We start from the raw sequence: 12,004 nt of genomic DNA, 5'->3' as shown, positions 1-12,004 counted from the left end.
CATTCTTTGGAATGCCTGGATCTTTGAATGACATCAATGTTGTCAACCGGTCTCCACTGATGAATAAGATTGCAAATGGTGATTTGCCACTGGTGCAGTTTGTAGCAAATGGCCGTACATACAACTATGGCTATTATCTAGCGGATGGCATCTATCCAAAGTGGCAAACCTTTGTGAAGCCGTTGAAAAAGCCGGAAGGTAAGAAAAATCTTGATTTCCACAATGCTCAGGCGGCGGCTAGAAAAGATGTGGATAGAGCTTTTGGGATTTTGCAAGCCCAATTTGCTATTGTGAGAGGACCGGCTAGATTTTGGGATCAGAAAATGATTTGGTACATCATGCACGCTTGTGTGATCATGCATAACATGATCATCGAGAATGAGCGTGGCCAAGATGTAGACTGCTCTCAGTATGAGCTCTTGGGACATCCCGTGCGAGTGCGACGGAGGGCTGAAAGGGTGGCCCGTTTTGTTGCCTCCTATCATGCCATTCGACGTCCCGCAGCGCATAACGTCAGAAGGATCTCATTGAGGAGTGGTGGGCATGGAATGGACGACAAAGAGCATCATGATTTGTGCTTTCGATATTGTATTGTTGAACTATTTGTTGTGTTTATTGCACTATTTGTTGTATTGAACGATAAACTGTTTATTTGTTTGAGTTGTAATAACGAAATTGAACTATTTATTTCGATTTATTTTTGTTTGTGTTTGATTTTTTGCTTCTGTTTTGGAATGCATATGTTGTTTGTGCGAGAGTCGTGCCCGCTGCATTTTTGCGCACTGCTGGAGTTGCGCGCGCGCTGCATTTTAGCGCGGCTGCTGGAGCCAGCGCTGCACGCCGCGCCAAATCAGGCGATGGACGCACGGCAAAGTAGTTTTTAGCACGCGGCGCATTCGGCGACCGTTGGAGAAGCTCTTACAAACAGTGCCACAACATCCAAACGGCTCCCATATACATATATCTGGATGAGCAGTGCTAGACAGACGATATTATCTGCACGATTTATGCACGATGGACAAAAGCACCCATTAGATGGCATTATTCTACAAATCCACACCGTTCAAAGAAGACATCGTCCACGAATCGTCTCTCAACGGTCGTGTGTAGAGTAGTTTCGTATCTGGATAAATGTCGACAAAATTGAAGAAAATATTTCAAACTGTCACAACAGAACAATGCTGGCAACCATAAATAGGATGAAGCATGCATAATCCATTTCGATTGTTTATCATATATAAACGGCATAGCTGCAGGAAAAAAAAGTGCCGAAAAAATCTAGAAATTGAGCACTGTATACGGAGTGTATAGCAGAAAGCCAGAAACAACTCCGTGAATGTTCTCCAAAATCCATCGCGCCACGTTCAAAGGCTCAAAGCTTCTGAATCTCTAGCACCAGCCGCTCCAGATCCTGGCGCGAGCTCCCGCCTTCCTTGGTCGCGCCGGCCGCTTCCGCCGCGAGCTCCTTGGCGCGCGCCCGCGCGGCGCTCCCTCCCTCCCCGACAGCGCCGGCCAGCACGGCCGCGAGCTCGCCGGCGTCCGGGGCCACGCCGATCCCGCCCGCGCACGCGCGCACCGCGACGCGCGCCTCGTCCACGAGCAGCCGCGCGTTCACGAACTGGTCCGCCGTCATCGGCCACGCCAGCATGGGCACGCCCGCCGCCGCCGCCTCCAGCACCGAGTTCCAGCCGCAGTGCGTCATGAACCACCCCACCGCCGCGTGCCGCAGGATCGCCACCTGCGGCGCCCACCCGCGCACCACCAGCCCGCGCCTCGCCGCCGACGCGCGGGCCTCGAACCCTTCCGGGAGCACCGCGCCGTCGCCCGCGGCCCACAGGAACGGGACGGCGCTCCGCTCCAGCGCCTCGGCTAGGGCCGTCGCCACGGCCGGGGTCAGCACCGCCTGGCTGCCGAAGCACACGTACACGACCGAGCCCTGCGGGAAGCCGCCCAGCCACGCCCCGAGATCGCCGGCGACAAGAGCCGCCTCGCCGCCACGATCTCCGGAGCTGCTCGTCTCCAGCGCTAGCGGACCCACCGCCCACACGCGCTTGGACCCCAGGTCCTCGAGCGGCGAGTCCAGGTACGTCCCCTCCAGCGCACGGAAGGTGTTCGACACAAACCCCCAGCTCTCCAGGTTCCAGAGGAAGTTCTGCCTCACGGCCTCGCCGACCTGCTCCTCCACCTGGCCTTCCATGTAGCCCCTGTACATCCCGGAGAGCTCTCTCCAGTGAAACGCCGGCTCGCCGGGAATCGCCGGGAACGAGACGCCGAACCCGTCATCGGCATCCGACGGCCGCTTGACCAACCGACGGAACAGAGAGTGCGGGACGGCGGTGCCGAGGACCCCCGAGGGCGAGAAGACGATCCTGGGCACGCCGAGCTCGGCCGCGAGGGGCTGCGTCCACCCGCAGAAGAAGTCGGACACGACGGCGGCGACGGGGTGAGAGTTCGACCTGGCCCACGCGAGGACGGGCTGGCGGAGCTTGGCTAGCGCGTGGATGAAGACGGGGAAGTAGGAGGGCGGGCAGCTCCTGGTGTTCTCGAGGCCCGGCGGGAGGGAGGGGTGGGTGGGGAAGGGGAGGACGAGGGGCTGGACGGAGCCGGGGTGGGCGGCGAGGAGAGGGGACAGGAGCGGGGCGTTGGCGGGCGTGGTGACGACGGTGAGGCGGAGGCCGCGGGACGCGAGCAGCGCGGCCAGGTCGAGCAGCGGCAGCGCGTGGCCCTGCGCCGGGAAGGGGACGAGGAGGAGGTGCGGCGTTGACCGCGGCTCCGTCTCCATGGCCGAGGCTTGGAGATGAGTTCGTCGGCTGGGACTGGGAGACAGGGAGAGTTTGGCCACGCCTTGCTCTTTGACTCTCTACGCCTGCTTGCGATGTGCTGTGGCCAACCTTTTTATCTCCTCAGCACACACACGCACCTACTAGTTCTACGCTTACCCAAAAACCCAATCTTATTTTGGATCCCTTGCTCTATGCAGCTTGAAATTTCGAAAAAAATCAAAATAATATATACTACCGGGTGTAGTTACTCCCACTTTTGTTTCATACGTTCTAGGTAGTATCTATCATATCGGAGAGTATGTACGCGTAGTATATAGTATGTAAGAATGTTTAGGTAGTATATATACTATTTTTTAGGTAGTATGTAGTATATTTTGAGCATACTCTTTTGTATGTACAAATATGTACGTATTTCACAAATATTATAAAAACATGGGCTCACATGCAATTTTTTCACATAACTCGCTTTGGAGTATCTTAGATATAGTATGTGAACATACTAAAAATAATAAAGTAGAGTATATACTACCGCATGGTAATATATGAGAAATGGGTGTAACTACACCCGGTAGTGTGTAGTAGGATGAATATATATATATATATATATATATATATATATATATATATATATATATATATATATATATATAAAGTTTCAAGAAATCTGTAAAAATTTACATATGTATATCACGGTGTATACTTCATCTTTGTAAATTTTCATTATGAGATACGTTTTGATGTGGTCTACACAAAAAAAGCATTCATGAAGTTTTATAGTGAAGAGTACATGCGGTAGAAAATCATGATCTTTTGTGTGGCTCACGTCAACATTATTTCATAATGAAAATTTACAGATTTATAGTATACTCCCTCCGTTCCTTTATATAAGGTGTATTTGTTTTTTGATAAAATTCCAGAATGTAAGGTGCATTTCTTCTAATTCCTCATAATTCCATTGTTAGCCCTCCAGAAAAAGGAAAGTATCTCTCTCCTAATTGTCCATATCTCTCCTATAGCAAAAGAAGAAACTATCTCTTTATCGATTGTATGTATCTTTTACTTTTTTTGGACTAATTGATTTACTTGCCACTAAACAACAAATTTGACAAGGGTAATTTCGTCATAACATGTCTATAATTATGTGCCTTGGTCACCGTGCCGAAAATAATACACCTTATATAGAGGAACGGAGGGAGTACATCCCTATATATATGTGTATTTTTTTCAAAAAATTTGAAACTTAAAAAGTTGACTTTTGCAAAAGTCGGGCTCCATGGATAGGGATGTAAACTGGTCCCGTTTAAAAGTTGACTTATGGTCTAACAGTTCAATAAAGTTTATTTCCCGAGAAAAATAAACTATCGAGCTAGCTAAAACTAATTAAAAGGGACTTGCGGCGCCATTTATTTGCCATGGAGCCCGAGCTCTATTAGCAATTTTCACTTAATAATCTACTATTTTAAAAAGGAGTACCACTCCTTTCCCTACCAGGGAGAGTGGTTCGTCCAGCCTTAGGTATGTTCCCCCTTCCTCTTTATGTTTTTTTTACCTTTGATTTTCTTCATCAAATTTCCTTGAAATTCGTCTTAATTGTCCATTTTTTATTAAAATTATATTTTCTTTGATCTAATAAGTACTTACCAAATAAAATCTTAAAATTTTATTTACATAGGTAAATCAAGGGTAGGATTTGATAAACATTTATTTACTACAGCTAAATTACGGGCTAACATATTGGAATAATTATATTCCGTTGCAACGCACAGACAACTATCTAGTATTACTTTTTTTTAAACTAGGCAGTACGTGACCGTGTGTTGCCACGAGGGACCAAAATAGGCATGTGCCTATGCGTTGCCACAAGGGACCAAAATAGGTATGTGCTCGTGCGTTGCCACGAGGGACCAAAATAGGCATGTGCCTATGCGTTGCCACGAGGGACCAAAATAGGTATGTGCTCGTGCGTTGCCACGAGGGACCAAAATAGGCATGTGCCCGTGATTGACCTACTTTATTGGGCCAAAATAGGCATGTCCCCTCCATTTATTTATATAAGTTGTATTTGTTTTTTGATAAAATTCCATAATGTAAAGTGCATTTCTTCTAATTTCTCATAATTTCATTCTTAGCCCTTCAGAAAAAAGGAAAGTATCTCTTTCTCGATTGTATGTATCTCTGCTTGTAGTAAAAGAAGGAAAGATCTCTATCTCGATTGCATATCTCTTACTTTCCTGAACTAACTGACTTACTTGCCACTAACCAACAAATTTGCCAAGGATAATTTCATTCTAACTTATCTATAATTATGTGCCTTGACCAGCGTGCCAAAAATAATACACCTTACATAAAGGAACAAAAGGAGTATTTGTTTATGGATTGTGAATTTATTGCCATATATTGGGTTATCAAACATGTGTGACCAGAACCAGGGTATACCATAAATAAAATTTGAAAGGTTGGACGAAGGATTTGACATAAGAGGGAACAGTACTTTCCTTTTAAGTAGTATACTAAGAGATAAGAGATACCCCCTCTGTTCCTTTATATAATGTGTATTTGTTTTTTATAAAATTCCATATTGTAAGGTGCATTTGTTCTAGTTCCTCGTAATTCCGATCTTGGCCCTTCAGAAAAAGGAAAGCATCTCCTTCCCGATTGCATGTATCTCTCCTTGTAAAGAAAGAAAAGGAAACTATCTCTCTCCTGATTGTGTGCATCTATTCATTTCCTAGCCTAAATGATTTACTTGCCACTAATCTACAAATTAGAAAAGGGTAATTTCATCCTAAATAGTCCATAATTATGTGCCTTGGTGTAACACCCACGATGCGGCTATATCTCCCACGTGTCGAGGCACGACTTAGAGGCATAATCGCATTGTGGTTTTGTCGCAAGAAGGGCCATCTTCACACAATCCCATGTAATGAACAAGAATGGGATAAAGAGTTGGCTTACAATCGCCACTTCACACAATACATAAAAAAATCATACATCATTCAAGATACATACATAGACCGACTACGGTCAAATCCAAATAAAAAGAAGATAACCCCAAATGCTAGATCCCCGATCGTCCCAACTGGGCTCCACTACTGATCAACAGGAAACGAAACATAGTAACGACCAAGTTCCTCGTCGATCTCCCACTTGAGCTCGGTTGCGTCACCTGCACTGGCATCAACAGCATCTGCAAGTGTTTTGGTAGAATCTGTGAGTCACGAGGACTCAGCAATCTCACACCCGCGAGATCAAGACTATTTAAGCTTAAGGGTAGGAAAGGGTAGTGAGGTGGAGCTGCAGCAAGCACTAGCATATATGGTGGCTAACATACGCAAATAAGAGCGAGAAGAGGAGCAACGGAACGGTCGTCAACTAGTAATGATCAAGAAGTGATCCTGAACTCCTACTTACGTCAAACATAACTCAAAAGCCGTGTTCTCTTCCCGGACTCCGCCGAAAAGAGACCATCACGGCTACACACACGGTTGATGCGTTTTAGTTAAGTCAAGTGTCAAGTTCTCTACAACCGGATATTAACAAATTCCCATCTGCCACATAACTGCGGGCACGGCTCTCGAAAGTTTATACCCTGCAGGGGTGTCCCAACTTAGCCCATTATAAGCTCTCATGGTCAACGAAGGATATTCCTTCTCCCGGGAAGACCCGATCAGTCTCGGAATCCCGGTACAAGACATTTCGACAATGGTAAAACAAAACCAGCAAAGCCGCCCGAATGTGCCGACAAATCCCGATAGGAGCTGCACATATCTCGTTCTCGGGCCACACCGGATGAGCAGTCCGTACAACTAAAACCAGCCCTCAAGTTTCCCCGAGGTGGCGCTGCAAAGGGCTCTAGTTTGGACCAACACTCGGAGGAGCACTGGCCCGGGGGGGGGGGGGTAAATAAAGATGACCCTCGGGCTCCGGAAACCCAAGGGAAAAAGGCTAGGTGAGGCAAATGTAAGACCAAGGTTGGGCCTTGCTGGAAGAGTTTTATTCAAAGCAAACTGTCAAGGGGGTCCCATAAATCACCCAACCGCGTAAGGGACGCAAAATCAAGGAACATAACACCGGTATGACGGAAACTAGGGCGGCAAGAGTGGAACAAAACACCAGGCATAAGGCCGAGCCTTCCACCCTTTACCAAGTATATAGATGCATTAATAATATAAGAGATATTGTGATATCCCAACATATCCATGTTCCAACATGGAACAAACTTCATCTTCACCTGCAACTAGCAACGCTATAAGAGGGGCTGAGCAAAAGCGGTAACATAGCCAAACAACGGTTTGCTAGGAAAGGTGGGTTAGAGGCTTGACATGGCAATATGGGAGGCATGATATAGCAAGTGGTAGGTAGCGCGGCATAGCAATAGAGCGAACAACTAGCAAGCAAAGATAGAAGTGATTTCGAGGGTATGGTCATCTTGCCTGAGATCCCGCTAGGAAGAAGAACGAGTCCATGAAGAAGACAAACGGACGTAGTCGAACGAATCCTCACAACACCGGAATGAAACCGAAGCTAACGAGAGAAGCAAACCGGAAAGAAGCAAACAACATAGTAAACAACCATCACATGAACATGGCATGATGCACAATCAAGTATGATGCATGTCCGATTTAATGAGCATGGCATGGCAAAGTGCAACAAACAACACTACAAATTAAGTGGAGCTCAATATGCAACGAGTTGCATATTGACGAAACACCACATTCAAATATTTAGTTCTCTCTCGGTTATGTACCCAACAATATTAAATGTTATTAAACATGGCAAGAGGTGAAGCATAGTAAGACTATCTATCTAGGCAAGTTTAAATGAGGCCGGAACAACAAACAACAATTCCGGAAAATCCCCATATGTCATGTAGCAATTTAAAGCAAACAACAATTTTAAACATTTAAATGTTGTTATCATGATGCGGATGACAATGCAAGTTTTAAGCAATTTTATGAGAATGTTGACATGAGCATGATATGAGACATTTGTCGCCATGGCGGAAGGGAAAGGGTGCCACGGCGGCGAAACGGAAATGGATCCACGGCAACATCCCGATGATCCGACAACTCATCAAGATGTCGGTGTGAATGAAAGTGTGGATGTGCAGAACATGCAAAAGGTGGTGGGGTGATCCCGATTACCGGGTTCCCACGGGTCGACGCATGGCAACCGAGGAGGACCGTGCAAGCGACAAATTCGAACACGGTGCAAACGCGAGCATCTCATACAACATGCATGCATTCGTTCACGGGCGTCGTCTCGGGGTTATACCTTCGAAGCGTGCATTTCGGAACGGATCAAGTTCGGTACGATGTAGAGGAAGTAGTCGTTCATGGGTCGTCGTGGGAAGTAGTTGTTCACGTCGCGACGGTATTGGAAGTAGTCGTTCTCGCGATGGTAGTGGAAGTAGTGGTACACGGCCGTGGTGGAAGTAGTCGGGTTCCTTGTTGTACTTGCATTTCGGTGCGGTACTTAGCGATTCCAGGATGTAGAGGTACACTTGTCGTAGCCGTGTAGTCGTTCACGTATCACCGTGGTGTAGTCGTACTTGGTGTCCGCATCAACATGTCCATGATGGCCAAACAAACCAATAGCGACCGAAGGCAGCAGGGTGCGAGGCAAGGCTTGAGCGGTGGGAATGGCATGGGCGTGCAACAGAGCAAAGGGGGCGCCGAGGCTCATGGGCGGCATGGACGGGCAGAAGGCGCTCAGGATCGAGCTCCTCTCGATCCAGAGCATGGATGCGGGCGCGGGACGGAGGTGGAGGCCCGACGAGGTCGGCGGCTTAGGCCTCCATGGGGCGGCGAAGGACAAAGTGTCCGGCGTCGGCCTTGGCACGAAGCAGGGGAGGCGGAGCTCCTGCTCGGGGGGTGCGGCGAGGGGAACCGCGTGGACGAGGACGAGACGCAGATCTGGGCGGCGGGAGCCCATCTTCGACGATGGTGGCGGCGCTGGAGCGGCTTGCGCGAGGGCGGAGATCAACCGAGGCGCTGCAGAAGCGGCGCCAGGGGACGAGCACGGCGGCGATCGGGCGCGAGCGCTCCTTCTCTCTTCTTGGCGGCACGGGAGGGCACGAGAGGGTGAGAGCGAGGGGTCAGAGAGAGATGGCGGCGCTGCGGGGAAGCGAGAGGGAGAGATCGAGAGGAGGGAGAGTGGCTAGCGAGCGACGGGTTCGGGCGCTGCGTGTGTGAGTGGCGGCGGTGTGGGAGGACGAGAGGGAGAGGAGGAGATCGGGTGAGGGCATCGGGCTAGGGTTAGCAGCGGGGGCTTGGCCTCTAGGAGCAAATGGGTCGGCCTGCTGGGAGGACCAAGTGGCCAGCTGGGCTTCTCTTCTCTCTCTCTTATTTCCTTTTAGCAGAAAAGTATTAGAGAGAAGAAAAAGAAAGATAGGGTTAGGGAAAGAATTTGCGCATGCGGGTAATTTTCCCGGACTCACAAAAATGTGCTTGTTCCGAGAAAATAGAAAAGGCCATGGTTGAAAGATTTAAATTCAAACTCATTTGATTTAAATACAAATGATTTGAACTAGGACAAGGTTTAGGAGTGGCCAAAATGTTGAGATTTTTGGTGGAGCTCCGGAAAGTGAAGAAAGAATTTAGGGCAAAGTTTGGAGACCAAACTTGAAGCAGAAAAGGCACGGAATTATTTTGCAAGTGTGTTATGGTTAATTCCAAAGTTAATGGAATATTTTAATATAGCTCCCTAATAATATTGGGAGATTTTATATGTTGTAAAGAGAAATCACCATGTGCATTTCCCTCGATTTAAATGGATCGAAGATCCATGCAATTTATTAGTTGAGTTGAGATGCAAAGATTAATGACATGATGGCATGATGACATGATGCAATGTAAAAATAAAAGAGCAAGCACAAAAGAAACACACGGTGACCACGAAAATATGGAAGTCTTCTGAAGCGTCGGTCTTGGGGCGTTACACTTGGTCACCGTGGAAATCATACACCTTAGATAAAGGAATGGAGGGAGTAACAGATAACGGATATCATTTCTTTTCCCGTTAGGCATATTGTTCTTCCAACCTTATGTATGTTCCCCCAGTCTCTCTCTTTTAATTGGTCTTTGAAAACCGTCTTAGTTGTACCTCATTTTTTTTCTTACCAAATAAGTGATTAAAAATAAAACCCTAAAATTTATCTAGGTAGGTAAATCAAGGATAGGATTTTATAATTGATATTTAATTAATCAAATTAATATGGACAGATAATTTAGGGGCTAACGTAATAGAATATTAATATCTTACTGCTATGCACGGTGGCACGGGCAATTATCTAGTCATTTGAAAGTCCACCAAGCCTATTTGGGACAACTCCTCTCCTTAAAATTTAGCTCCACTCCAAAACGCAAGCGAAATAGTGTGCCTCCACTGATGCGGAACGAAGCATGAAAATAAAAAATTTCCCTACGAAACACCCAAGATCTAATCTAGGAGATGCATAGCTGCGAGAGGGGAGTGTATCTACATACCCTGACCGAATGCGGAAGAGTATATAACGCGGTTGATGTAGTCTTCACGATCCAATCACGATCCAATCCGATCTAGCAACGAACGGACGACACCTCCGCGTTCAGCACACGCGCGCCTCGATGACGTCTCCACCTTATTGATCCAGCAAGCAAGAGAGGATAAGTAGATGGGATCTCAACCAGCACAACGGCGTGGTGGAGATGGTGGTGGTGCAATCCCGGCTGGGCTTCGCCAAACGCTGCTGAAACCAATCTGAGGAGAAAACGGAGTGTTGGGAGAGGTAGGGCTGCCGCCGGGGCATGGGATTTGATGTGTCCAGCCCCTCCCTCTCCCCCACTATTTATAGGAGGTGAAGGGGAGGATTGGGGCGCAGCCTTGGCCCCTCCTCCAAGGGAGGGGGCGCCGGCCTAGGGAGGAATCCTCCCTCCTCAAGGCACCTAGGGGGGGTGACTTCCCCCCTTAGGACTCTCCCCCTTTTCCTTGTTCTAGGCGCATGGGCCTCTTGGGGTTGGTGCCCCTGGCCCATGTAGGTTAGGACGCACCCCCTACAGTCCATGTGGGCCCCCGGGGTAGGTGGAACCCCGGACCCCTTTCAGCACTCCCGGTACAATATCGATAATGCCCAAAACTTCTCCGGCGACCAAAACAGGATTCCCTATATATGAATCTTTACCTCCGGACCATTCCGGAGCTCCTCGTGATGTCCGGGATCTCATCCGGGACTCCGAACAACTTTAGGTTACCAATGCACATATCCCAATACTACTCTAGCGTCATCGAACGTTAAGCGTGCCGACCCTACGGGTTCGAGAATCATGTAGACATGACCGAGACACCTCTCCAGTCAATAACCAATAGCGGGACCTGGATGCCCATATTGGTTCCTACATATTCCATGAAGACCTTTATCGGTTGAACCACGATCTCAAGGATCCAGTCAATCCTGTATGCAATTCCCTTTGTCCAGTGATATGTTACTTGACCGAGATTCGATCGTCGGTATCTCCATATCTAGTTAAATCTCGTCACCGACAAGTCTCTTTACTCGTTCCGTAATACAAGATCCCGTGACTAACTCATTAGGCACATTGCTTGCAAGCTCTTTACGATGTTGTATTACCGAGAGGGCCTAGAGATATCTCCCCGTCACACGGAGCGACAAATCCCAGTCTCGATCCATGCCAACCCAACAGACACCTTCAGAGATACCTGTAGAGCACCTTTATGATCACCCAGTTATGGAGTGACGTTTGGATACACACTAAGTATTCCTCCAGTGTCAGGGAGTCGCACGATCTCATGGTCTAAGGAACAGATACTTGAGATGATGAAAGTTGTAGCAAATAACTAAACGATCTGATGCTAAGCTTACGGTTGGGTCTTGTCCATCACATCATTCTCCTAATGATGTTATCCCGTTATCAAATGACAACTCATGTCTATGGTTAGGAAACCTTAACCATCTTTGATCAACGAGCTAGTCTTGTAGAGGCATACTAGGGACACGATGGAGTCTATGTATTCACACATGTATTTAAGTTTCTGGTTAATATAATTCTGCATGAATAATAAACATTTATCATGAACGGGAAATATGATAATAACCATTTTATTATTGCCTCTAGGGCATATTTCCAACATCCATTATGTCCTGCTCCGTAAAAAAATTGAATCTGGGGTACAACTTCCTATTTTTCGTGAAGCACTTCAGGGGGTGCTTCAAAAATTGTAGT

At 47.5% G+C, this 12,004-nt stretch overlaps 1 protein-coding gene across 1 annotated transcript; it reads right to left on the bottom strand.

The window, feature by feature from the left end:
- Positions 1–1,187: 1,187 nt before the first annotated feature.
- On the bottom strand, positions 1,188–3,065 carry LOC109783436 (flavonol 3-O-glucosyltransferase UGT89B1-like). The gene has a single exon (XM_020342045.4). It carries the CDS (start codon positions 2,780–2,782, stop codon positions 1,373–1,375), a length of 1,410 nt encoding a protein of 469 aa, XP_020197634.1. The 5' UTR covers positions 2,783–3,065; the 3' UTR covers positions 1,188–1,372.
- Positions 3,066–12,004: the final 8,939 nt, after the last annotated feature.

The sequence above is a fragment of the Aegilops tauschii genome, chromosome 2, assembly GCF_002575655.3.
Source record: "Aegilops tauschii subsp. strangulata cultivar AL8/78 chromosome 2, Aet v6.0, whole genome shotgun sequence".
NCBI classification, from domain to species: Eukaryota; Viridiplantae; Streptophyta; class Magnoliopsida; order Poales; family Poaceae; genus Aegilops; species Aegilops tauschii.
This window is presented reverse-complemented; position numbering and strand designations above follow the sequence as displayed.

What these genes read in the sequence shown, in the direction of transcription:
- LOC109783436 (XM_020342045.4), bottom strand. Translation starts at nt 2,782, where the DNA reads ATGGAGACGGAGCCGCGGTCAACGCCGCACCTCCTCCTCGTCCCCTTC.